The sequence below is a fragment of the Erinaceus europaeus genome, chromosome 14 (genome assembly GCF_950295315.1).
Source record: "Erinaceus europaeus chromosome 14, mEriEur2.1, whole genome shotgun sequence".
Classification (NCBI taxonomy): Eukaryota; Metazoa; Chordata; class Mammalia; order Eulipotyphla; family Erinaceidae; genus Erinaceus; species Erinaceus europaeus.
The window spans coordinates 80,904,721-80,932,271 of record NC_080175.1 but is presented as its reverse complement, the minus strand read 5'-3'; the positions used below and the strand labels follow the sequence as shown (position 1 = coordinate 80,932,271).

Genomic DNA, 27,551 nt, shown 5'->3' with positions numbered 1-27,551 from the left:
AACAGATTTACTTCTCTAGGAGTCCAGGCTCTAGAGAACTATGAGAATTCAGATGCCAGGGGCCACAGCACACCTTCTCCAGATAGGTACGGTGGTGCGTTATACAGTCACACCCCTTCGTGTGACTCGGCAACAAGCCACGGACAACTCCGCGGTGCCACATCCCTACTCTACCGCGAGAGCTGATCTTCCCGTGAGTTGCGGGGACACCAGAGCGGAAATAAACTTGCACGCGACCACAGGCGTCCCAGAATGCTCTGCGTGCGCCTACAACTCCCATCATGCTTCACCACGGGCTGCTCAGCTATTTTTTAAGAAAAGACAATCCACTCCGACTCTGGTCCTCACAGCCTTTCTTGTTTTTTTCTTTAAATATAACTATTTCCTCTCTGTTTCCGGCATTTTCTGGAGCTTTTCAGAAACCTCAAACTACCGCACAGTGGCCAACTAGAAAAAAAAAAAAGCCACAAGAAGGCGTGGCTTCGGGGCCGGAAGAGCCTCTCGTTGCCACGGGAACGCCACGCGCAAATACTCCCGCCCAGCCCCTGATGCTGAGACCGGAGGCGCAGGCGAACAGAGCCCGCAGCTTGGAGAGGCCGCCTTCTTCTGGATCGGGACCCCAGTCTTTGAAGGAATTAGAAAAAGTTGAGATATCCTCGCACCAATTCCAGAGACGGATACTAGAGAGTGCATCCATTCCTGTTCCTCCTCTGCTCCTGAACCTGTCGGAATAATCATAAAGACCAGGTATCACAGAGCCTAACTTATTGTTGTTTTATTTTTTCATTAGTGATTTAATATTGATTTACAAGCTTGTAAGAGATATAACTGTAGCTGGGGTTCAATTCCATACAGTCCCCACCCCCAGAGTTCCGTGCCCCATCTCCTCCGTTGGAAACTTCCCTCTTGTTTATCCACTGGGGATGTGGACCACAGTTCTTTTTGGGGTGCAGAAGGTGGGAGCTCTTCTCTGCTGGACATGGGCATTGGCAGGAGGATCCATACCCCCAGCCTGTCTCTGTCTTTCCCTAGTGGTGTAGGGCTCAGGGGAGGTGAGGTGAGGTCAGTTACCCAGGGAGGTCAGGATGGAATCATCGGAGCATCTGCAATTTGGTGGCTAAAAGGGAGTAAGATATACAGCAGGAAACAAATGATCAATAAACAGGAACCACAAAGTAAGGATAAGCAGGTGAAAGTAGGGACCCCAAGGTAGAAGGAAGCTCGGAAGTCAGTCCACTTTAGGAATGTTCCTGGGAGCCTGTGTCTTGATCTTTGCTTGGGCTTGATAGTTCACATGGCGGGTAGACCAGAAATACTGTCTGGGAAGATGGTGTCAGAGCTGAGAGTAGACCTGGGAAGCAGGATTAGGGCAGAGAGTTGCTCACAAATTGGAAGAAAATATATCAATGCAATTAACTATTTACCACAGTGATCTAGCCTGGGGTCCATGTCCATTCATTTTTAGCCCCAGGAGCCTGTGCAACCTCTGAGTCCCTGCCACACAGCTCACAATCCATAGTCACAGCTGGGAACATTCTAGAGCCTCAAATGTTGTATCCAGAGCCCCCATGCTCCCCAACCCCACTCACATCTTCACCTGTTTTAAATTGTTCTCTGTTCTTTCTCTGTTTACCACTCTTTGCGCGTTGAGTGTTTCTAATGTGTGAGAGGTGAAAAACCGAGAAGTGGTACCAGAGACCCAAGAAGTCTAGTTTGGACTAGTTTATTGATTGATGGATTGATTTTTTTAAGATTGGCCCTATATGGGAGGCAGAGCTATCTTATATATAAGAAGTGTCATTGAAATTTCATCATCCAAAACTGAAAACTGAAGAAAAAAATGTTAATTTAAGGGAGTAAGGCTATACTGTGATTCTCTTAGAAAGTACAAAGGGCCGCGTTGAGTGCACGTGCTGCAATGCACTAGGACCCAGGCTTGAGCCGGGGGTCCCTACCTGCAGGGTAGCTTTGCAAGTGGTGAAGCAGGGCTGCAGGTGTCTCTCTTGCTCTCTCCCTCTCTATCACCCCCTCCCCTCTCTTTCTGACCGCCTCTATCCAATAAATAAATAAAGGTAATACAAAAAATTAAAAAGGAAAGAAGGTGTCGTTCATAGTGTATGGAAAGGGCACTGCTGCTTCTCTCTGGCATGTCACTGAAGTTCAGTTTTGAATTTTGAATTCATACTGATTTTCTTAGAGTTTGAGGCAAAATCGATGATGTAGTCTCTTTTCAGAACCAGTTGTTTTGCAAGTTTCTCATCATTTAAGTTGCTACCACCTCATATCCTGCAAGATAGGTTCTATCTTAAGTGACATGATATTAAAAAATATTGAAGGAACTGTAAGATGACAGGCTTCTGAAAACTTAGATGGAGAAGATAGTAAGTCACTTAAATGAATTGGTTATTTAAGGAATTTTCAAAATGTTGGTTGGGAGAGTAATGGTAACTGTTTGGAGAACAGGTGTAATTAAGTTACTGCTTTTATAGTCCTTGCAGCAGATGAACACTAGCAAAGGGAGTAGGTAACTCTCTTTTACCTCCCAGTAATATGTGGGAGATCATGCAACCAAATGAAGCTCCTTTGAAAAGTTTGTTGGAGACCTAAGGTCCAAATTTAACAGTACCATAGAAGGATGTGAATAAAAAGTTAGCACGTAGCAAGCAGTATGTCAACAGCAATTTTATTTTATTTGACTTCAGAATATTTCTGTCTTTCCATTACTGATGATCTTTTTTTTTTTTTCCTTATTTTCACTGGAAAGATTTTTTTGTTCAGAGAAAGGATAAGTACATGAACACTCCAAAGATAAGATTACAAAAAAAAACTTGCAGCATTTCAGAGTAAACTAAGCTAAAATCTAAAACCATAGTATACTTTAAAGGCTTATTCTTTTTTATACATTTTATTTTTTATTTTCCTGGGTAGAGACAGAGAAATCAAAAGGGGAAGAGAAAGAGGCATTTGCAGCACTGATTCATTGCTCATGGAACATTCCCCCCTGTAGGTGGAAACCAAACCAGAGCCTTGAACCTGGGTCCTTGCACATGGTAATGTGTGTGCCCAGCTGGATGTGCTGCCACTCTGCCCTTCAAGTTTAGTCTCAGCACTTTCAAGTTCTTAGTATAAGACTTAGTAAGATCAAGCACACACATCACCATGTGGACCTAGGTTCAAGCCCCTGTTCCCCACCTGCAAGGGGAAAGCTTCATGAACAGTAAAGCAAGTACTGCATGTGCCTCTCTGGCTCTCTTTCTAACTCCCCTTTCAACTTTTCCCTGTCATCAAATAAAGACCCAAAAAAAAAAAAAAAAAATGCTGACAGGAGTGGTAGATTGATTGTGCAGTCACCAAGCCCCAGCAATATCCCTGATGACAATTTGAAGAAAAAAAAAAATGGGGTGTCTCAGATAAGTTCATTTTAAATAAAATATTTCATAACGTTTAGTAAAATTATGTCTATGGATTTTATTTTTATTTTTTGGATGCTGGAGATAAAACCCATGGCTTTATACATGAAAAACATGTACTCTGTCATTGAGCAATATCCCGACTCTGGTGTTTATGTATTTTATAGATAACCTTCCCAAACTTTAGTTGTGAGTTACAAGGATAAATGTTGGAGCTAAGGGAAAAAAGGGACGAATATGATCAGATTCTTTGTTTCTGTTAATAAAAGAGAGCGGAAAAAAAAAAACAACCTAAACTGGATATAGTCAAGCAAACAAAAAAATTAGTGCGTTTATGAGTGCATGTTATTATAAAGCATAGCAAAGGGACTGACTTCAGATTATGGCTCAAATTATATAGCCAAAAATCTCCATTTTTCTGTTCTGTTTTCTACATTCTAAGCTCCATCACTGTCTGTCTGGACTGTTTGCCCATACATTGTTTCAGATTTTCAGAAAAAGCTATAGCCTGTCATCAATGTTTCAAGTATAATGAATGGCAGATGATACCATACTGAATTTTAACTGCATTTTCCTCTTAAACGTTTTGAATTACAATGAGAAATGTGCATATTCTTAAGGACATTATTCTCTGTTGCCAGGGATTATAAACTGCCAATCTGCATTTCAGCTAAGTTTCCTTTCTCATAATGAGCTTATGCTCTTTACTAAGTACAAAGCTCTGTTGAGATTTTTTTCACAGTACTGTGTCTTAATTATTAAATTTTTAAGACATATGCCCCTATTTTCCTTATGGCGTTTCTAAGTAATACATATATTTTTGGCTTTTCCTGACTTGCAGGTGGTTTGTACATATTTCTAAATCACATTATGGGATTGCTAGACAGACTTTCAGGTTTGCTTGGCTTGAAGAAGAAAGAGGTTCATGTTTTGTGCCTTGGACTGGATAACAGTGGGAAAACAACAATCATCAACAAACTCAAACCTACAAATGTAAGTCTGTTCTGCCAGAGAAACGTAACAAAATTGTTTGTTCTTTATAATAACCATGACAATTGAAATTCTATTAAATTTGTAGAAGATTAAAGTGATACACATCAGGGAGCCATTGTTTGCGATATGCTTTATGAAAGTATGTAAATAAGCCTTGATAATTTAAACTAGAATATTTACCTTTGGTCTTGGTCCCGATGCAATGATTCACCTCAAATGTTACTGAAAGCAGACATTCATCAGGAGACAGTTAGACTCTTTGTGTGGTGGGATTTTAAAGTTGTCCTTTATGGGCTCCTACCAAGGATCCAAGCCATTTGAATGCACTGTATGTCATGACTTTTCCAACAACCCAATAGAAACTAGCTGAAACTAGTTCCAGAACTGTTTTAATGGGATGATCACTAGGAATCAACCCTGATGATTTACACACACAGGACCTGGAGGCCAACACCTCCAGGTCCTAAAAGAAGACTAAGCTGCCTTGCTTTGGTTTGTCTTTTAAATTCAATGATAAGACTCAAGTCCACTTGAAATGGAGCTTCCATTTTTAAATATGTGTATGTGTGTGTGTGTGTATTCTTTTTTATTTAATTAGTGTTTATAGGACAAAGAAATTGAGACAGGAAGGGAAGATAGGAAGAGAGACACCTGCAGCATTACTTCACTGCTTGGGAAGCTTCCTTGCTACAGTGGGGACTGAGGGTCCTTGCACACGGTGATGTGTGCACTCAGCTGGGGGTTGCCCACCGTTAACTGGCACCCTAAATGAGACTTCTAATTTAATAGTTTCACTATTTTTTGCAGGTAAATAGATATTTCCTAGTCCCACGTTGGTTATTAAGCTGTCTTAATGTTTATTCATTATTAATATTCAGAGCTTTCAGTGATTTTTCTAAAGTGATTAACTTAATACAGAGAGAAAGAAAGCAGAGCACTGCTCAGTTCTAGTTTATGGTGGTACTGGGGATTGAACCTGGGACCTCAGAGCAAGGCACCACGTCATTTGCACAATCATTATGCTATCTCCCCAGCCCTTCTTTCTTTTGATAGAGATGGAGAAAAGTATACAGGGGGATGGGGATATAAAGAAGGATAGGGAGGCTGGGTGGTGGTGTACCTGATTGAGCACACACATTATAATGCGTAAGGACCCACATTTAAAACCTTGTCCCCACCCGCAGGGGGAAAGGTCTTGAGTGGTGAAACAATGCTGCTGGTCTCTCTCTTTTTCTGTCTTCCCCTTCCCTCTCAATTTCTCTTGTGTCTAAAATAAATGAATAAAAATATATTCTGAAAAAGAGAGACGTGCAGCACTGTTTCACTACTTGTGAAGCATAAGACTGGAATCTTGAACCCAGGTCCTTGTCCAAGGTACCATTTGCATTCTATCTGGTGTGCCACTTCCTGGCCCTTCAGCTCTTATTTTCTTAAAGACTCTAAATATTTTCTTTTGAAATTTCCATTCCTGGGGTAGAAAAATAGTTCACTGGGTAGGGTGCATGACTTGAGTGTCAGGTTCCTTTCTGCCATGTGGTATTGCACTGGCTACTTCATCTGTCTGGAATCTCTTTTGTCAACATTTGTCATAATTTTTCCCTTCATAATATCCACTACTGAGTTAGATGTTACCTCTTTAGGCTTTTCCAGAACATGCTTCTACCCTATTATTTACCATTACAAACATCTTTAATTGTACTCATCACTTCCTGAAATGCTCAGCTCTTAATTATTTATTGATTTATTGTTATTTACCTCTCCCAGATTATAAACTCCATGAGCACAAGATTCATGTGTATTCACTATCTAGACTTGAAGACAGTCCATTGCATCTATATAGTTTGTATGAATCTAGGGTGACTTATCAAATGGCTTTAGGTCTGCAGTAACTTCAGCAAGCCAAGACATACACCTATGCTGATTCTTAATTTTTAAAATTTAGATAATTAGTAAAATTTAAATGTATACAAAGAGTTTATACAGTGATCCTACTGCAAAAATTGTAATTTTATTTACTCCTACTATTTCTTTAGTGACAGCTTTTTAGAATGGGGAATTTGATGCTCTTTCTTAACCTAAGTCAAGTAAAATCACCTCATAAAATTATTGCCAATTTTAAAGCTTTTTTTTTTCTGTTAAAGGCTCAGTCTCAAGATATAGTTCCAACAATAGGATTCAGCATAGAAAAATTCAAATCATCCAGGTAACCCACTTTCTTATACTTGTAACTAGTATGTTGTAAGTGAAAAAGGATGTAAAGTCTGCACAGTCTCCCTTCTCTCTGAAAGCTTCCTTTGAGCAAGTTCTCAGAATTTAGTTCAAGCAAATTCTGATAGCCTCACTACGAATGAAGAAAGCATCTATTTATGTGTTTTATGGAAAATGTCTATATTTAATAACTTCTTTTTATGTCACTGGTTTATGAAAGCTTGCACATGTTGAATATTTTATATCTAAGGGTAGTTTAGTTTATTGAAAATAATGTAAAGTTTTAAGTAAAAATTACACTTTAAGTAGAAGTTTATATTGTGGTCTTGTTTTTTGTTTTGTAGTTTGTCTTTTACAGTGTTTGACATGTCAGGGCAAGGAAGATACAGAAATCTCTGGGAACACTATTATAAGTAAGTGTGTTTATAAATGGTGGTTACCTAAATGAATAAATTTTAATAGCAAATAAAGATTAGAACTCCAAAGGCTATATGGGCTGGTTGTACTGGTAACTTTTTCGTATGATTTAGGCACATTTTCTAACTTTTAAAGTACCATCATACTTCACCTTATTTCTCAAATGCTCCAAAGCATTAATTGTCTCTGTTTTAAAGCCCTATTCTACTCTGCTTTTCTTTAAATTTCTTTATTGGGGGATTTATAGTTTACAGTTGTAAACTGTAATATAAAAATTTGCACATGCATGATATTTTCCATTTTTCCATGTAACAATTCAACCCCCATTAGGTGCTCCTCTGCCATCGTGTTCAAGGACCTGAACCCTGCCCCCTTCCCCCCCAAGAATCTTTTTACTTTGGTGCTACTCTGCTTTTTTAATGTTAATGTGTTTGTTCTTTAAGAAATACCTCAAAAGTCACTTCCCCAGTGAAGTTTTGCTATTTTGCTCTGTTATTGTATCCCCCAGAATAACATTATCCATTCACAGCTCTATAAATAATCTTACATCTTGAATATAGCTTCCTCCCTAATGAAACCATGCACTCCTTGAAAACAAGATTATTTCCTTTTTTTTCCCCTCTTCTTCTGTCTTTAGCCAGAGCACTGCGTAGCTGTCATTTATAGAGGTGCCAGTTGAACGTGTGGCCTAGAAGCCTCAGGCATGAAAGTGGCAGGATTATTTTTATTCATATTATGTCTTTTTATTGTTATTTATTATAGAGACAGAGAAATTGAGAAGGGAGGGAGTAGACAGAGAGGGAGAGAGACAGAGAGACACCTGCAGCCCTGCTTCACTATTCATGAAGCTATTCCCCTGCAGGTGGGGACCAGGGTCCTTGGACACCACCACCTGGCCTCATACTCATATCACATCTTAAGGCCTAATAGGATACTGGTGTTATAGATCAATAAAGTTTATTGAAAGAATATAGTTAAAATAGCAGTCATGGTGGGGTAAATAACATAATAGTTATGTAAACAGACTCTCATGCCTGAGACTCCAAGGACCCAGGTTCAATCCCCTGTAACACCATATGCCAGAGCTGAGCAGTGCTCTGATAAAAATAAATATATATATTTTTTCCATATATATTATATATATATCTATATATAGAGAGAGTACTATCAGCTGATATTTTATGTTATAAGCTCATATGCACATTAAGTACTCACTAATTCATATTAACTGTTGTTACAAGGATCCAAATGTGTTATACCTTTTCCAGATTTGCATGTGGTGTTAAAATGAAACCATTAATTTGCAATATTACTAGAACTCCTTTGTTAAAGAAAAATGTAGCTCAATTTTGCAGTCTGAAACTTTAAAGCCGTAAGTCCTGATAAATAACCTTTTGTAATTATGAACTCTTTTCTTGAAAGGGTATGTAATAGACAACAGGACAGATTTTTAATTTTGGTTAATTATCCCCTAAATAAAAACATTGTATTTCTCAACTGAACTAGTGGAGACTTATTCCAGATATATATTTTCAGTCAGTGCTTTAGTAGATTGAGACTGTGTTAAAATCATATAAAGCCCTGGAATGTTTAGGGGAAGAGGGGAAAGAGGGTTTCATATTTGAGGGTCATTCCAGAAAAAAAATGAAACTCGGCATGTTTGTGCTTCAATTCCTTGGAGATGTGTGAGACTGAGGCAGGACAGTGCTTGAGTTTTCACCAAAGAGTATTTTAACCCTTTTTCATTATTAGCTGGTAAGCAGTACTTTTTCTCGAAAAAATATATATTTTTACTAGATACATTAAAAATGCATGTGTCACATACTGAGTATTATGACATTTTTCATGTCTTCATGTAAGATACCATTCTTGTTATAGATACTTAGTACATACAGAAAGAGGAAAATTAGCACACAGAATGTACCAAACCACTAATAGCACTTTCTTTGGAATATTAAAAACTAAAGGAAAAGTTTACTTTGTCATGTATATGATTCTTTAATGTTAATTATTCTGTCATTTTTGCATATTGCATGTGCAGTACAGAAAGTCACAAGATATATAAGGAATAAAAGCATAATATCTGAAAATTACAGAAAGGAATTTATAGATGGCTTCCTGCAAGGGGTCAGTGATGGCTCACTTGGTAAGAGCACAGGCTGTACCATGTGGAAGCCCAGGTTAGAGCCCCAGCCACCACATGGGAGCACCTAGATGGGGACTACAAGCAATACAACTGTGATGTGGTGTGCCTCTCTCCTCTCCCCTCTCCCCCTCCCCTTCTCTCTCTCTCTCTTTCTGCCCCACACCCTCTATTTAAAAAAGAGGGTAGTGAATGTGAGTCTCTGCCATTAGCAGTGAGAATCATGTAGACACAGAACCCTAGCAAAGAAAAAAAATTTTTTTCCAGTAAATCTCATTACAAAGTTCACAAATGTTAGTCTTTTTGGTATGTTAATGTCTATAAAATATGTAATGGACTGTACAGAGTTGAGTAGAGGTTACATGTCACATAAGATTTTTTTTATCCCACTTTTCCTTCTAGTTAACATTATAGAGGGTAAATCAGGAAAAGTATATACAAAATATAACTAGTAGCTGCCTGATATTTTTCCTTTGCCAGTACTAAAATTTTCTCAGCCTTTTCTCTGCTTTTAGACATAAAGGCTATTCTATCTTTGAAGATAATAGACTAGTTTTTGAGTGAATGTTTTGCTCTATAAATCTTTATTATGTTTCTTAAGATAAATCCCAGAAGCAATTTACTGTCACTGAACTTTTTAAATTATTGACAGAATTCTACTTGTACCACCTTAAAAATTTTGTTTTGTTTTTGTTTACCTATTGCAGGACTTTTATTCATCTTTATACTGGCATGATTACACTGCTCCCATTTTTAGATACTAATGACATTGAATTTTATCATTGGAGTAAAATATTCATCCCAAAATCTCTCTTAATATGTTTATATTGAACTTCATTAACAATCAAATATGGAGTAAGATAGTATACTGTTAGAGTGGGGGGAAAATTGAAAAACATAACTGTGCTGACAAGATAGGAAAAGTGCTGACAAAAAAATTCATAAGGACAATTTGTTAGTGTCTATCTTAAAATTTTACATCTATCTTTCCATTAAATTGTTGGAAAAGTCATGACACATTTTTGCATAGGAAAAAAATACAGTGACTTTTCTGACACCCCGGTAGAAAGTTTATTCTTCAAAAAAAAAAAAAAACTTAATATGCCAATAAGCTTTTGAATTTACTTAGGAGGGTGCCATAATGATAAAAATTGGAAATAGCCTAAATGTCAAATAACAGAATTTTTATAATTAAAAAATATTATTTTTGTACCAGAGTGCTGATCAGCTTTGGCTTATGGTGGTATGGGGGATTGTGCAGAGCCCTAGGCATGAGAACCTCTTTGCATAACCACTATGCTGTCTACCCTCGCCCACAACAGAATTTTTTTAATGCAGCACTGGGGCCTTGCATATGTGTGACTACACTGCCCCACGACCAGCTTTTAAACTTTTGATAAGAAATAGGGAGCCTGAGAGGGAGAAGCACTGCAGCACTGCTGCACCATCCCGGAACCTGCTTCTGTGTTGTCATGTCCCCATGTGCTACTGGGACTCGAGCCCAGGGCTCTGCACAGGGTAAGGCATGTACCCTACTGGCTCTGCAGTTCCTGCCCCGCCCACCACCAGCAGCAGAATCTTAATACAGTAGTTTGCAAAACATCCAAACAATTAAATACTTATAACCATTAATGAAAGGTAGAAACACAATCAGTAATTTTTCAAATGCTTCTGTGATCTACAAGTGAATAAGCCAAATTCAGTGCTGGTTATAAAATTTAAAAAGTTTAAATAGGCTAAAATAAAAGCTAATTGTAGTTTGTTTCAAGAAACTTATTTCAAATATATTTTAATATACTTTTTTGTATACTGCATTTCAATATATAGTATATTTCTTACTATATTAATGGTAAAAAAAAATAAAATGAGAAACATTTGTGTAAAACTTTGTGCAGCTCCCAGAATACACCTAGCTCCTCTCATATGTAACACCTCTGCTGAGTGACCTCCCCATGCCAACTTTTTCACTCTCCTTTTTGGAGGGAGAGGAGAAGGAGTGAAAAGTACCACAGCACCTCTCCATCATACATGGAGCTTCCCTGAGTGCTGTCCAGAAACTCTAATGGGCTCAGAGGATCCACACATCAAGACGCACACTGCTGATGAGCTGTTACTCAAATCCTTGCTGTAGAGCTTTTATGCTTCACATAAAGGTAGTTCAGATAATACTGCAGAAAAAAAAAGTGTACACATCAGAAAGACAGGGTATAAAATAGCAGGATAGTGTTTAAATGCCAATGTAGATGTCCTATGAATATACAGTGTCAACTGATTTATAACAAAGCAATTGTACTTGTTACTTTGTCACAATTTTCCTTGTAATACTTTTAAAATAACTTCAAAGTCATTAAATTGACCATATTATCTAAATGAAGAGATTATTTGACATGAACAATGACTTACAGTTAACATATTAATCACTTGTATAAAGTAGTAAGACTCAGAACCGAAGCCTGTAATAGTATAAGTGATAAATGGATACAGTACTTCAGGAGATAGTTCACACGTTAAGAAATGAATATGGACAGAAAACACAGAAAATGTACAAGTTTATCTTTAAATTTTCTTGTTCTTTGTATTATACAGAGAAGGACAAGCCATTATTTTTGTCATTGATAGTAGTGATAGATTAAGAATGGTTGTGGCCAAAGAAGAACTTGATACTCTTCTGAATCATCCAGGTATATGTCTGTGTCTTTCAGTCTGTGATATCTGTATTTTTGTACTTCTTTCTTTATGTCTTGTTCTTTGATGTCAGTGAAAAGTGATGCTTGTGCTATGAAACTTTTATTTAAAACTTTTAGCTTGGTGTCAGTTGGTGATTCACCCAGTAGAACGCACATGTTACCATTTTTGAAGACCTGTGTTCCAACACTCAGGCCCCACCAGCAGTGAGACAGTGCAGTTGTCTCTTTCTCTCTGTTCACCTCTATCTCTTTGTCTCACCCTCTATTTAAAAAAAACAACAAAAAAAAACTGTGGTCCAGGAGGTGGCGCAGTGGATAAAGCATTGGATTCTCAACCATGAGGTCCCGAGTTTGATTCTCAGGCAGCACATGCACCAGAGTGATGTCTGTTTCTTTCTCTCCTCCTATCTCTCTCATGAATAAATAAAATTCTTTAAAAAAAAAAATGAAAAATGACTGCTGGCAACAGTGGAGTTATGTAGGCACTGAGCCTCAATAATAACCCTAGTGGCAAAAAAAAAAAGACAAAGAAAAAGACTTTTTAAATTTTAAAATATTATGTAGAATTCATAACTGCTGCTCATATATGTTTTTGAATTTCCAAGTTTTTGCAGTATTTCCTAGGTTTATGATTTTTGCCTCCCCCCAAAATGCTTAGATCAGGAAGTTAAGTGCTGCTTATACATCTTTCTGATAAACATTCCATATTAGCCACTAGAAGAGTACTAACCTGAATTCTACCACCAGATTATTTTTTGTCTGTTCTATACCTTTGTATAAATGATAAAAGTATATATATTTTGTACATAGGTTTTTCTCATTGACCATAACGTTTTAGGCACTTACCCACATTGTCCTGTTTATTACTTGCTTACCATTTTTCATTCTTTTGTAATATTATATATTAATATGTCTCAGTTTATCTAGTCGCCTATAAAAATACAACTTCTGTTTCTAATTTGGGCTGTTATCAGTAAGCCAGCTATGAACTTTCTTATAAAATGTTTTTTTGTAGGCATGTTCTCCTTTGCCTTGGTAAAGTTTCTAGAAGTTATCTGGCTGAACTGGTAGATACATGGACAATATTTTAAGAACCTTCCCATTAATTCTTCAGAGTGAGGGGCTGGGTGGTGGTGCCCCTGGCTGAGCACAGGCACCACAACACACAAGAATGCTCCCCACCCACGTGGGAGAAGCTTCACAAGTGGGAAAGCAGAGCTACATGTGTTTCTCTCTCTCTCGGTCTTAATCCCTCTCCCCTTTTCCCCCTCTCAATTTCTCTCTGTCCTAGCAAGTAAATAAATTAAAAAAAAATTTTTTTCAGAATAATTATACTATTTTACAGTCTTTTGTCTTCTTGCTGTCTTACATTTCCATTTTTAACAGAATGTATGAGAATTCAGTTACTCCACGCCCTCTCCACGAATTTTCTAGTTTAGCCTTACTGTAGGATCTCTTTTAATTTGTATTTTCCTGATGGTTAATAGTTTTCATACATTCCACTGGCCAGTCTTAATACATTTTCTTATAAAGTATCTTTTCAAATCTTTTGTTAATCTGGTGTTTATTATCTTATTGAAAATTAATATTTCTTTATATATTATAGATGTAAGAAGTTTGTCAAATTATACATTTTGACATTCTTTTTAAACCTACCTGTGACTGTCAAGTTTATTACTTCCTCAATATTTTTTAATGATATTTGATTGATTCTCTTTGGTCACTTTTTTTTTTCCTTTTTTCTTCCTTTGTAAGAAAACTTGGCCTTCCCTTAATACTGTTAAAATATTCAGCTGTATTTGCTTCAGGTAGTTTTATAACCTTAGCCTTTCTGTCTTGTTCTGGAATTGATCTTTAATTTTTGTGCCTTTTTCATACAAATATCCAATTTTCCCAGCATCCACTTGTTGAAGAAAAAATATTTTTTCTGACTTGTCAGAGTTATTTGCTTTTTCATGTTTATCAAAAATCGTTTGTGTGCATGAGGTTATATTTATAGACTATTGTCTTCTATTGATCTCTTCTATGTCTTCATAATATCATGATTACTACAGATTTATAGTCGTAGCTCTTGAAGTAACTTTTGTTAGCTTGTTATTTCTTAGGAAAAAAATACTTGTTTAGATCTCATAATAATTGCATTTAAATGTAACTGCATCTGAGTGTTCCAACTCACAGATACAGTATGTCATGTCATTTATTTTATATCCATTCATTTGGGGGTTTAAATTACAGTTGTTGACATAAGGGCAGTTTTTTATTTTCCCATAAAAGGTATCTGCAGAACACTCACTCCAGACTTAGGTCCCTTTCCATCAGCATGCATTTGGACCCCAACACCTTCTCTACCCCCTCCTTTCCTCTACTTTCCCAGAGTCCTTTGCTTGGTTGCAATACACAACACCAAGTCCAAGCTTTACTTTGTGTTTTACCTTTCTGTTCTTGACTCTTAATTTCCATCATCCATTGTTTGCCCTTCTCTTTTTGGTTTATCTCACTTAACACAATGCCTTCAAGTTCCATCCAAAATGAAGTAAAGCAGATAACCTCATCATTTGTAACAGCTGAGTATTACTCCATTGTGTATATATACTACAATTTTTTTAACTACTTTCTGTTGTTAGGTATCTGGTAGCTTTCCAAGTTCTAGCTGTTACAAATTGTGCTGCTATGAACATAGGTACATAGATCTCCTTGAAGAGGTGTATTTGTTCCCTTTGGATAAATCTCCAGGACAGAAATTGCTAGGTCATATGGTAGGTCCATCTCTCTAGTGTTTTGATAAATCTAGTCTTTTGTCTACAGAAATTGGACTGACTTACATTCCCACCAGCAGTGTAGAAGGGTTCCTTTTTCCCACATCCTCACCAGCATTTGTTGTTTCTGTCCTTTCTAATGTATGACAATCTCTCAGATATAAAGTGCTAACTTAACTGTTGTCTTTATTTGTAGTTCTCTGATAACTAGTGACTTTGATCGCTTTCTCACATGTCTGTTGGCTCTTTAGATCTCTTCTTTGAATATCTATGTTCTCTCCTCATTTTTTAATGGTTGTTATTTCCTTGATTGTTTTATATTTTTAGATTATTAGGCCTTTATCTGATGTATATAAAGATCTCCCATTGTATAGGGAATCTTTCTTCTTCAATGATGGTTCCCCCAATTCTACAGAAACTTTTCGGTGTGATATAGTCCCATTGGTTGATTTTTTTATTTTATTTTACTTGCTGTTGGAGTTTTGAAAGACATGTTCTGCCAATGTTTTCTTCTTTTTTTTTTTTTTTTTAATTATTTATAAAAAGGAAACACTGGCAAAACCATAGGATAAGAGGGGTACACCTCCACACAGTTCCCACCACCAGAATTCTGTATCCCATCCCCTCCCTTGATAGCTTTCCTATTTTTTAACCCTCTGGGAATATGGACCCAAGGTCATTATGGGGTGCAGAAGGTGGAAGGTCTGGCTTCTGTAACTGTTTCCCTACTGAACATGGGCATTGACAGGTCAATCCATACTCCCAGCCTGCCTCTCTCTTTCCCTAGTGGAGCTGGGTTTTGGGGAATAGAGCTCCAGGATACATTGGTGGGGTTGTCTGTCCAGGGAAGTCTAGTTGGCATAATGGTAGCATCTGGAACCTGGTGGCTGAAAAGAGAGTTAACATATAAAACCATACAAATTATTGATTAATCATGAACCTAAAGGCTAGAATAGTGCAGATGAAGAGTTGAGGGGTGGTCTCTGTTTTGTTAGTTAGTAGGCATATTTTAGTTATATTCCAAAGGGCCTGTGGCTAGACTAGTTTTTTTTTTCTTTTTTTTTCCCCCTGAGCCTGAAATCTGATATGCCGGTGGATCCAAGCTGTTGTCTAGGGAGATGATGTCATGGCTGGAAAAAGGATCAGAAAGCTGAATCAGGGAAGAGAGTAGCTCTCAAATATAGGAAAGGTGTATGAATATTGTTGATTGTAAACCCCATCCATTTGATCTGATCTGGGGCTTAGGATGTTCAGCTTAGGAGCCCATGTGACCTCTCCATCCCTGTAGATCTGAGCTCACATTCTGTGGTCATGAGTAGGAACGTTCTAAGCTGCCCCAGTATCAGGACTTATCTTCCTCAGGTGTAGCATAGAGTATGTTGTCCATCCTCCCTTCGGAGGATGGAGAACATTCTCTACCGTTGTTGATCCAAGTTGAGGGCACAGTCTTAAGGGGCAATGTTTTCTTCTATCTGTTTAATAGTTTTTAGTCTGGTGTCCATATCTTTGGTCCACTTGCAGTTTGTTTTTGTGACCAGTGCTATGTGGTGGTCCAGTTTCACTTGTCTCCATGGTTTCAACCCAATTTTCCCGCTATAATTTGTTGAAGAAACTCCTCTTTCTCCATTTAATATTTTAGACCCTTTTGTCACAAATTAGTTGTCTATAGGTATGGTGGCTTACTTCTGGATTCTTTTCTATTTCACTGGTCTAGTTTGGTCCCAGCAGCAGGCAATTTTGATTATAGTAGCTCCACTGTAATATAATTTGAGGTCAGGATGTGTGATGCCACCTATTTTGTTCTTCTCAAGTTTGCTTTGGCAATCCTAGGTGTCTAGCTTTTGTTCTAGCCCCTTAAATAAATTTATTCCTAATCTTGAATTACTGACTATTAATTTAGTCATCTCAGCTTTCTTATATTCCCTAATGTTTCTAGTAATATTATATGGTTGTGTCTTTAAAAATTGTCATTCTGAATTTTCTGCTCCAGGATAAATTGTAATTGTACTAAATATTTAAATGTAAAAATTATATCATTACAGCAATAGAAGTAACTATAGGAAATTTTTTTAAAAAGTAAGTTTTAGGGTGAAAGACTTTATCTAACTCTAGTACAAAACCAGACTCAAAAGATTATGAATATGAGTGCATTAAAATTGTAATATGAGCCATCATTAGTCCAAAACAAATGACAAGGGCAGGAAAATAGCAAAATGGCATCTAAAAATACTTCCAAAGGCCTGGATTCAACTCTTTGGAACATCTAAAAATGTTCCAAAGACCTGGATTCAACTCTCACATCATCACAAGCCACAGCTGAGCAGTGCTCAAAACAAGTAAATAATAATAAATGACAAGCTAAGGAAAAGCTTTACAGTTCATATAACTATAGGCTTTATTTCTTTACTACTTGATATATTCCTATAAGCTCTATAAAGATACATAAACTTGGAGACTCAGGAGTTAGCACAGTGGATGAAATATCAGACTTTCAAGCCTTAGGTCCTGAGTTTGACCCCTGGTAGCACATGTACTTGAATAATGTTTGGTTCTCTCTCTCCTATCTCCTTTATTTTTAAATCACAATAATATTAAAAAATAACAAATATTTATATACAAACTTAATAAAAGGTGGAAAGGGATATGACAAGATCATTAAAAATGAAATATAAACATTTTAGAATATTGAAAGACTATTGGCCTTTCTCAAAATAGTATTTAAAAGTACATTGTTAATATTTTTTATTTATATCCTCTCATATAGAAAATATTAAAAAGTTCTGTAATACAGTAGAAATAATCACTTCTTATGCATTGCTATTGAAATGTAAATTGGTACCTTTTTAAAGAAAAACATTTTGGTAATCACTATTCTATCAGAATATCAATGTAGATGCCAAAAGATAGCTCAGTCTTTACCCTGCTTAGGACCTGGATTCAAGCCCCCAAGCCCACAAGTAGCCTCGTGCATGGGAACAGGGGATGCCTCACAGCAGTGGGTTGGTGCCCTAGTAGCTCCACTCTCTCTCCTGTCTCTCCTGGTAGTAAAGGGAAATAAAGATTTTGCTGGCAGTGGTGGAATCGCATAGGCCCTGAGCCTTAGTGGCTCATATACCTTGATATTTACATATCCTTTGGCTCAGCAAATCTACTTCTCAGATTTATCCTGCAGCTGACTCATCTATGTAGAAAATTTCTTATGTACAGATTTATTTAAAAAATAAAAAGTAAGTAAAAGAGTATGGGTAGATAGCATAATGGTTATACAAAGAGACTCTCATGCCTGAGATTCCAAAGTCTCAGGTTCAGTCCCCCACACCACCGTAAAACAGAGCTGAGCAGTGCTCTGGTAAAGAGGGGAAAAAAAAAAAAAAAAGATTTATTCATCATATTGTTTATAGTTATAAGTATTGGTAGCAACATAAATACATCTCAATGAGTATGTTAGATTATAGTGTATGATACTAAAGAATGAGAGGGGAGGGACTGTGGTAGGGGAGGGGACAGTGGCCTCACTGGAGGGAAAGGGAACTTTGGTGATGGGTATGCTGGGCTAGCACATATTTGGGGGGCAAGGTAAGTGAACATGTACTCTTGAGGCAACAACAATTGGTAAAACATTTTCTCGTTTAAAAAAATTTTTTTTTCTTGATTTAATTGTCTCTAGAGCTTCAAAGCTCCAGATCGACTTTTTCCTCTGGAAAAAGAGAGAGAGAGAGAGAGAGAGAAGCCTAGCAGTGAAGCATCCTTCAGTGTGTTGGGATTCAGGTTTGAACCTGTGCTACACATACAGCGATGTAGCGCACTCTCCAAGCGAGCTATTTCATCAGCCCTAAAAATCAATTTTAAAAAAGAATGTTCTGCCACTGTTAAAATAATGAACAAATTATTCTAAGTACTGATGTGGTATAATCTGTAAAATATGAGGTTTATGTAAAAAGCAAAAGGTATAAAATAGTATCTGTTAGTTGTAAATAGAATCTTGTGTGTGTGCACGTGTGTGTGTGTTTAGTCTAAATTATTTCTCTATAAAATGCTAAGATGGATGCTCTAGGTTGACTCTTGTAAGGACAAGTGTATGACCAGGCACAAAGGTGGGAAGAAAATTATTTCACTGTTTACTATTTGTATCTTCTAAGTTTGGAGCAATTGAAATGTATTGCATATTCAAAACAATGAAGAATGTTTCTAAAATTCTAGCAAGATAGAAATATTTTGATTTTTACTTATAATACTATGACTGAAGTATAGAGTGAGAATGTTTTATCTTCCTTCTATTTCAGTTTGAAATCTGTCTCCTTTCTGTTGACATTAAAACACAACAAAAAAGCAAAAACAATTTGACTGTTGCAGGTATTCTCCAGTATCTGCTTAGCAAGTCCCCCACTCACACCTCTCTCATGTTTTAAAATGTTTTAAAGTTCCAACCCAAGAATACACAGCCATAGGACAAAAAAATCTTTTTAAACCCTACCCCCACCCACACCCCCCAGCACTGCTCAGCTCAGGTTTATGGTGGTGCAGGGATTGAACCTGGGACTTTGGAACCACAGGCATTAATGTATCTTTGCATAACTATTATGCTATCTACCCCACTCAGCTGTTTCTTTTTTTTTTTAAGATTTTTAAAATATTTATTTATTCCCTTTTGTTGCCCCTGTTGTTGTATTGTTGTAGTTATATTGTCATTGTTGGATAGGAGAGAGAAATGGAGAGAGGAGGGGAAGACAGAGAGGGGGAGAGAAAGATAGACACCTGCAGACCTTTTTCACGGCTTGTGAAGCAACTCCCCTGCAGGTGGGGAGTGGGGATCTTGAACAGGGGTCTTTATGCCGGTCCTTGCATCACCTGCACTTAATGTGCTGCACTACCGCCCGACTCCCGCCTTTTAATTCTTGTATTACTCAAATACATGCCTAAAAGTACTTGTCTTTTAATGTTTATAAACATGTATATAGGTAGAAATGTTTGGGAAACCATTTTAAGGTTTTGGACTTTGATTTTAAGAATTTAAAGAAAAATTACCTGAGTAGCTGGAAGTGTGATAATAGGTTTTCTGTTTGTTTTCTTTTCAGACATAAAGCACCGCCGAATACCAATCTTATTCTTTGCTAACAAAATGGATCTTAGAGATGCAGTGACATCTGTGAAAGTGTCTCAGTTGCTGTGTTTAGAGAACATCAAAGATAAGCCATGGCATATTTGGTAAAGATTTATGTTTCCTTTTCATTTCATCTTATTAAAGAAGTCTCTGTGTTTCAGTTTTTCTTTTACAATCTCTTTATAAGTAGCCTATCATGGTAGCATGTAAGCTAATGGCTTTGCTTTATAGAACTGTCCCATTGCCAGCATTCATGACTATTATTAGTTTAAACCCTTTTTAAGGAGACCCAAGGATAGCTTATTAAGTAATGCATCGGCCGTATCAGGTAGAATGCCCTGGGTTTGAACCCTGATACTACATGGGAGCACTGTAGGACCCCCATGGGTGGTGGAGCTGCCTCTTTTCTCTGTCTCTCCCTCCATTTCTTTTCCTAAAAATAGAACAGTGAGAAAAGTGACACAGGGAAGGCTACTGAATTTTTTTTTTTTTTCCTCCTCCAGGGTTATTGCTGGTCTGGGTGCCTGCACCATGAATCCACCGCTCCTGGAGGCCATTTTTTCCCCCCTTTTGTTGCCCTTGTTGTAGCTTCGTTGTGGTTATTATTATTGCCCTTGTTGATGCAATTCGTTGTTGGATAGGACAGAGAGAAATGGAGAGAGGAGGGGAAGACAGAGGGGGGGAGAGAAAGATAGACACCTGCAGACCTGCTTCACCGCCTGTGAAGCGACTCCCCTGCAGGTGGGGAGCCGGGGGCTCGAACCGGGATCCTTACACCGATCCCTGCGCTTTGCTTAACCCACTGCGCCACCGCCCGACCCCCGGCTACTGAATTTTGGTAAGCTGATGGGTGAGGCCCCAGCTTTGCATTTGGGGGGGTGGGGGGAATATTGTAGACTAAACACACACACACACACACACACACACAGGATTCTATTTACAACTAGTAGATGATGCTATTTCATACCCTTTGCTTTTTACATAAACCTCATATTTTACAGATTATACCACATAAGGTATCTAATCTCTAAATAGGGATTTTGTTGTTGTTGATGTTTGTTTTTTCTTTTGTGCCATTAGGTTTATCTCTGGAATGATGGAGAGAGATTGATTTTTAAATTGGTTTGGGGGGGGAGTCGGGCTGTAGCGCAGCGGGTTAAGCGCAGGTGGCGCAAAGCACAAAGGACCGGCATAAGGATCCCGGTTCGAACCCCGGCTCCCCACCTGCAGGGGAGTCGCTTCACAGGCGGTGAAGCAGGTCTGCAGGTGTCTATCTTTCTCTCCTCCTCTCTGTCTTCCCCTCCTCTCTCCATTTCTCTCTGTCCTATCCAACAACGGCAACAACAATAATAACTACAACAATAAAACAACAAGGGCAACAAAAGGGAATAAATAAACTAAATAATTTTTTTAAAAAGTTAAAAAAAAAAAGAAAAAAAAATTGGTTTGGGGGTAGAGACCTAAAGAGCTCTTCAGAGAAATAACTTTCTGGGTCAGGAGGTAGCTCCCCAACTAGCACTTGCCTTGTTGTCTGAGGCCCTGGATTCAAGCCCTGGTGCCACACAGGAATAGCATGGATGACATTGCTATAGCTTCGTGGATAGTGGTATCTCTCTTCTTTGTCTCTCCCTCTCAAAGGGATAAAGAATGGAAAAAAGTGGATTAGACCAGTTAGCATTAATATCAAGCATATGTGAATCTGTGGGCTTATTCCCTGGTATAACATTAAATGAACGATCAACTTACCCTAGCTTCAACCATACTTATTTCCTTCTACACATTGAATCAGCCAACTACAATTTCATCTGATGGTATTCATACATCTTGCTCCCTTTGAATCATTTTCAAAAATAATTTTCCTGGCCTGCAAGTCCAGGATAGAGACCTTCCCTGATAATGCTCTAAAATATCACTATAGCTTACCTGGTCTCTTGTTTTCTTCCTTATTTTTTGTCATTTTCCTTTTGTCATGTGACCTCACTTTTTCTTATAATTTGTCTTCCTAACTAGTGCATTAATATCGTGAGAGCAGAGATTTTGTCCTTGTTGTTACTGTGTAAAACCCTGGACTTGTCATAGTACCTGATAATAAGTATAAAAAAATATTTATTTAAATGAATAAATAGAAATGAAAATATTAGTCTTATATAGATAGCGTTAATAAAATTGAACTTGGGGGCCAAGCAGCGGCACACCGGGTTAAGTGCATATAGTGAAAACACAAGGACCACAAGGATCCCGGTTCCCCAGCTCCCCGCCTGCAGGGGGCGTAGCTTCACAAGTGGTGAAGCAGGTCTGCAGGTGTCTCTCCCTCTCTATCTCCCCCCCCAGCTTCTCTCTGTCCAACCCAATGGGGGAAAAAATGACTGACAGAAGTAGTGGTTTTGTAGTGTAAGCACTGAACCTCAACAATAACCCTGAAGGCAAGTAATAGTAATAATAATAATAATACTGAACTCTTAAATTATCATACATTATTTATTTGTCCTGCCAAATAAAGGGGAAATTTTTCAGAAAAAAAAAAAAAAAAACAATGTATTTAAAAAACCTAACTTTCATTAATTTACTGTATTTTAAAATCATACTTAAGCACACCGAAAGAACCATAATAATTCAGAAAGTCTAGTAACGTAAAAGATTGTAGCACCCCAGGAGATGTCACATCAAGTAACTCATTGGACTCACAAGACCTGATTTCGGTCTCTGGGGCCACGTATGCCGGAGAAGTGCTTTGATTTTCTCTCTAATTGTTAAATAAATAAATTAGTAAATAAGTCTTTTTTATGAGAAGACTATACAGCTTGTTTTAAGTGGAAAAATATATGTGTGTGTTTATCTCAGATACTTAATTCTCAAGAATATGAGGTGAGTGTTGATATTTGCCCTGAAGAATGAAGAATTAAATTATCTAGGTTTTCACAGCTAATTTCATTCAGCTAATTTTCTTTCAGATAGAGGCAGAGAAAGATAGAGAGAGAGAGAGATCACAGCACCAAAGCTTCCTCCATTGCCAAAGAATGTGTCTACCTTGAATTACGTATGTAGCATTGCAAGCCCTCCACCCAATTCATTTAAAGTTACTTCATCCTGTGATTAAATCACAGCCAAAGTCAAGTGTTTCTAGTTAGGGCTGCACATAAAAAGAGAGACTATTAGACCTCTCCACCACTAGAACATTAAATATATGTGTGATTTTAGTGAGAGAGAGAGAGAGAGAGATACCAGAAACACCATAGACACCAGAGCACCGCTCAGCTCTAGCATATGGTGGTATTGGGAATTGAAATTGGGACCTCAGTGCAACCAGCAAAAAGTTTTTTGAGTGATTACTAAGCTATTTCCCCAGCCCTTCAAACTATATTTTATTGATGTCAATCTGAATGGTATTCCTAGAATAAGACTATTTAGTGCTACTTTTTTTTTCTAAATGTCTATACCAACTAATAATTTTTCTGTGTCTTGCTTCTGAGCACTTAGCTTTTATTTATTGCTTCTATTCAATTTCATTGCTTAACCAGTTTTGTTCTGAGATGTGTTATTGAAATATATTAAATTGCTGTTTAGATTTTGCTTATAGTCTTGTGATTCAATGAAATAAGATATGGTCTTTTTGGGATTTATTTCAGTGCTAGTGATGCTATCAGAGGGGAAGGACTGCAAGAAGGTGTAGACTGGCTTCAAGGTACAGCACTTGGCATCTGTAGCCTTGATTTCTTTCCATTCACATCTCAATTCAATTTTCTTTCCTAATTTTGTTTTTTTTACATCATTGCCTTTTTTTCTTTTGTTTCCATTTATTTCTGCTCTCAGAAAAAACAATACAGTAAGTATCTAATCCTTCATTTACTTCTCATTTTTCTAACAAATCTGTTTAAATAAATCATTTTTGCATCTTTATAATCAATATGCATATGTACTCTATAAAATATTTTCATTCATGGCAACAAATTTTAGACATGATATCAATAACTAAAAATGTCTGAATGATATGAATCTTGTGAATGTCGTGATATACTATATTTCGAGTTCCACTTATACATATTCTGTTTATTTACATCATTAGTTTTGTTCTTTTTGTTTTTCACCACAAGCACTACTCAACTTTGGCTACTTGTGGTGTCTGGGATCAAACTTGGTACCTATGGAACAGAAGTCCTGTGTACTACGCTACCTCCCCTTCCTCAATCACACATTTAAAAAAAAAAACAACAACAAACAAACTATGTATTGAGTGTGACAGGGAGGGAGGGAGGGAGGGAAAGAGAGAGAGAGGGAATGAATCAGAGCATTACTCTGGTTCATGTGCTGCTTGGGGTTGAATTTGGGACCTACCTCATGCTTAAGAATTCAGTGCTTTATCCACTGCACCATCTCCTAGACCATAATCACACAATTTTTATTGCTTGTATTTATTACTGTTAAAAAACTGATATTATGGGAGTCGGGCGTTAGCACAGCGGATTAAGCACTCATGGCACAAAGCGCAAGGACCAGTGTAAGGGTCTGGGTTCGAGCCCCCAGCTCCCCACCTGCAGGGGAGTAGCTTCACAAGCAGTGAAGCAGGTCTGCAGGTGTCTGTCTTTCTCTCCCGCTCTCTGTCTTCCCCTCCTCTCTCCATTTCTCTCTGTCCTATCCAACAACGGTATCAATAATAACTACAACAAGGGCAACAAAGGGGAATAAATAAATAAATAAATACTTTTTGAAAGAATAACATTTTAAAAAACTGGTATTATATTGCTGTTTCATGTGTTTGCAGTTCTAGCTGTCATATGTTGGTACAGCCTCACTATATCAAGAATTAATTTTGTATAACCATGGTTTAAGCCTGACCCTCACCACACTAAAGAAAGGTTTGGTGCTGTAGTTCCTCTTCCCCTTTCTCTGCCTCTCTTTTTCTCTCTGAAAAAAAGAAAAGAAAAGAAATTAAAATATTTCATTTTCCATAAGATTAAATTCTATCAGAATCAAAGAAATGGCTTGAAGTGTCACATACATGAAGCAGCTGGTCTGGACTTTATATTCTAACTCTGTTCTCCCTCCCCTTTTTTTAACTAATTATTTTTTTTTATTTTGTCTATAATAATGAGACCACTAGGTGTCAGTAACAATCCAATATTACAATTCCATTTGCCAACTCTGGTCTTGTAATTTTTATTTGTCTTTCTTGACTCTTTCCTCCCGAGTTCTTTATTTATTTGTCACCTCAGAATTCACCACAGTTGTGCTGACTTTCTCTTTCTTCTTCTTCTTTGAGGTGAGTAGGGAGGCAAGACAGCACCCAAGTTTCCTCCAGTGTGCTAAGGATCAAACTTAAATCTGGGCCAAGCACATGGCAAAGCAGGCACACTGTGCAGGTGAACTGTTTTTCTGATTCTCCCGAGCTCCTTTAAGGATAATATAATACTGGAAATCTTTTTGTGCCCTTGCATTGCCACATTTAAGTAGCCTTTTAACAATTCTGTGCAAGATCAGTTCTACTATATTCATTGTATGTCAGTAGCACAAAATAGTTAAAAGCCTATGGGATTTTAATTCTAGCAGATGTAATCCACTGGTTATTAATTATCAGCTAATATCTTTTTTGAAGAAAGTCTTCATCTCTTACATTTTTAAATATGTAAAGAGTCAATAATTATAGGTTGACTTAAATACTCTATTAAAATACTTACACTGATGAAGTTCTTCCCCCTCCCCTTTTGATTTCTCTCTGTCTCTGTCCAATAATAAATAAATAAATATTTTTTTTTAAAAAGAAAAAAGTAATAAGAGATTTGTTCTTTAACAAAAATGGGAGTGAAAAAGGAAAACATTTATCTGTTCTTCCTTCAAAAGATTGAAGAGAAACTGAGAATTTTCATGGTGAATAACCTTTTTCAGTCTTCCTTCCTCTAGCAGAAAGCGTCAATATTAATAAAGAAATAAGAAGATTCCTCTTTGTGGAATCACATGAGTCTAACAAAGAAGGCCTAGTAGAAATACCCAAAGAAGTGACATAACCAGTATATTCAGATGAATATCGTATTTAATAAGACTTGCATGTTTCCAGAGTTCATTCATCTTTTATAATCTTCACTCATATGTATGAGCATATGGAAAAGAATCACTAGAGACTTGAGAACCAAGATCCTATGAATTGTAAAATACAGACCCAAAAGGCAGGTTAGAGAAAGTAGAATTTATTTAGGAAGAGCATTTCATAAAACTAATAGAATGTCTTCAAAAAAGAAGATACTACTTTCATAATACAGTCAGAGTACTTACTAAAAAAACAAAGAGCAAAAAAAAAAATGTGCCCTTGGAATAAAACAATCGAATAATAGAAACAGGAAATTTGATAATACGTAGATAAAATAGGCAGTCTCTCAAAAAGAAGAGGAAAAAAGAATAGAAAAATCAAAGCAAAGATGGAAGGCTGTGTCTAGGAGGCTCAATATTCAAATAGTAGAAATTTCAGAAAGAAAAAACTGAGAAGGGAAAAACCATCAATAGTACTTTCCTAAACTGAGGACAATTGGATTTTCCATCTGGTTTTGTGGGTGAAAATATCCCCCCCCCCATCAGTGTACATTGTTATTAAAGTCAACACTGAAAACAGTAATAATAGACTCTAGAAGCTTCCTGAAAAGAAAATAAGGGGGGGAGTTTGTAAAGAATAAGGTAATGGAATAGCATCAGACTTCCTAATGGTAACACTTAGAATTTATAAAATAATTGAAGTGTCTAGAAAATTCCAAGTAGAAAAAGAATTTTTGGAGTCATGCTTTCTCAGACACTAACAATATGTTATCACTATAGAATTAAGATATCTTCAGCCCTGTAAAGTCTCAACAATACTTTTTACATATATCCTTTACTAAAGTAGTCACTAAGAGGTATACTGCTCAAAAGCACAAAAAAACTCAGGGATTATAAAATGGAAAAATCAACATAAGAGTGTGGAAGAAGGAATCCTTAGGATAATGGAGACTCTAGAATGGTAATGATAGATTTCATCAAAAAATATCAACTGGTCCAGGTTACAGAGTATTGGAAGATTCTAGGAGAGAGTTCTTCAAGAAGATGAAATTGATTACTATGCTTTATAGAATGAATTTTTAAACTGGACGTACTGGAATTGTAGTAGTGTTCGGTGCATTTAACAGAACTGAACAAAAGTGCATGGTTAAGTATGGGGCTAATAAGGGAAAGTAAAATGCAGTAGAAGAAAGAGAAAGTGAGAAAATTCCACCTCTCGACAGCTGCAAATAAGCTTTACGGTTACTGTATTGAAAATGACTGCCTTGTAGCGTTGGAGACCAAATGTTGGAAGCACTAGATTGCATAGGAGCACTATAGGAGTGTGTGGGAGCTGAAGCTTCATACTACATTGAAAGAAATATTTCAAGAAGTAGTAGTAGTATAGCATTAGAGCTACAGAGATAACACCAGAAAGGGAGTTGAAAGCAGTTGCCTGTTAAAGGTAAAAGAAGAGTTGAGACGAGATGCACTACTTTTCACATATGCCCTATAGAACTGGTCGACCATGTGCAGATCCAGCTACCATGATTGAAACTAAAGGATGAACTGTGCTTTAAAAAGCAGACGTATTCACTGGTTTCTTTTTCTGAGAGATCTGTCTTGGATTACTTAAGAAGATAAATTTTACCTTGTATAAACTGATAATTTTTTTCTTTTTTATTAGATCAGATCCAGGCTGTGAAGACATGAAAAGATAGTGTTTGGAAAACCTCAACTATTTTCAGTTCAAGGAATGCATTTAAGGGAGATGGAATACATTAAATTGATTGAAAGATGTTTGTGAATTTAAGAATAACTTCTAATCTTCTGCTTGCA

At 37.1% G+C, this 27,551-nt stretch overlaps 1 protein-coding gene across 1 annotated transcript; it reads left to right on the top strand.

Annotated features, from left to right (window-relative positions):
• Window positions 1-249: 249 nt before the first annotated feature.
• ARL6 (ADP ribosylation factor like GTPase 6) lies at window positions 250-27,551 on the top strand. Its single transcript, XM_007529814.3, has 8 exons — window positions 250-747; window positions 4,252-4,403; window positions 6,545-6,606; window positions 6,956-7,024; window positions 11,758-11,852; window positions 19,690-19,819; window positions 23,342-23,397; window positions 27,400-27,551. The coding sequence occupies exons 2-8, from the start codon at window positions 4,281-4,283 to the stop codon at window positions 27,423-27,425; spliced, it is 561 nt and encodes a 186-aa protein (XP_007529876.1). The 5' UTR covers window positions 250-747; window positions 4,252-4,280; the 3' UTR covers window positions 27,426-27,551.

Coding starts and splice junctions, on each gene's coding strand:
- ARL6 (XM_007529814.3), top strand. CDS start 4,281: ATGGGATTGCTAGACAGACTTTCAGGTTTGCTTGGCTTGAAGAAGAAA. Junction 7,025..11,757: donor CTCTGGGAACACTATTATAA/GTAAGTGTGTTT, acceptor TGTATTATACAG/AGAAGGACAAGCCATTATTT. Junction 23,398..27,399: donor AGGTGTAGACTGGCTTCAAG/GTACAGCACTTG, acceptor CTTTTTTATTAG/ATCAGATCCAGGCTGTGAAG.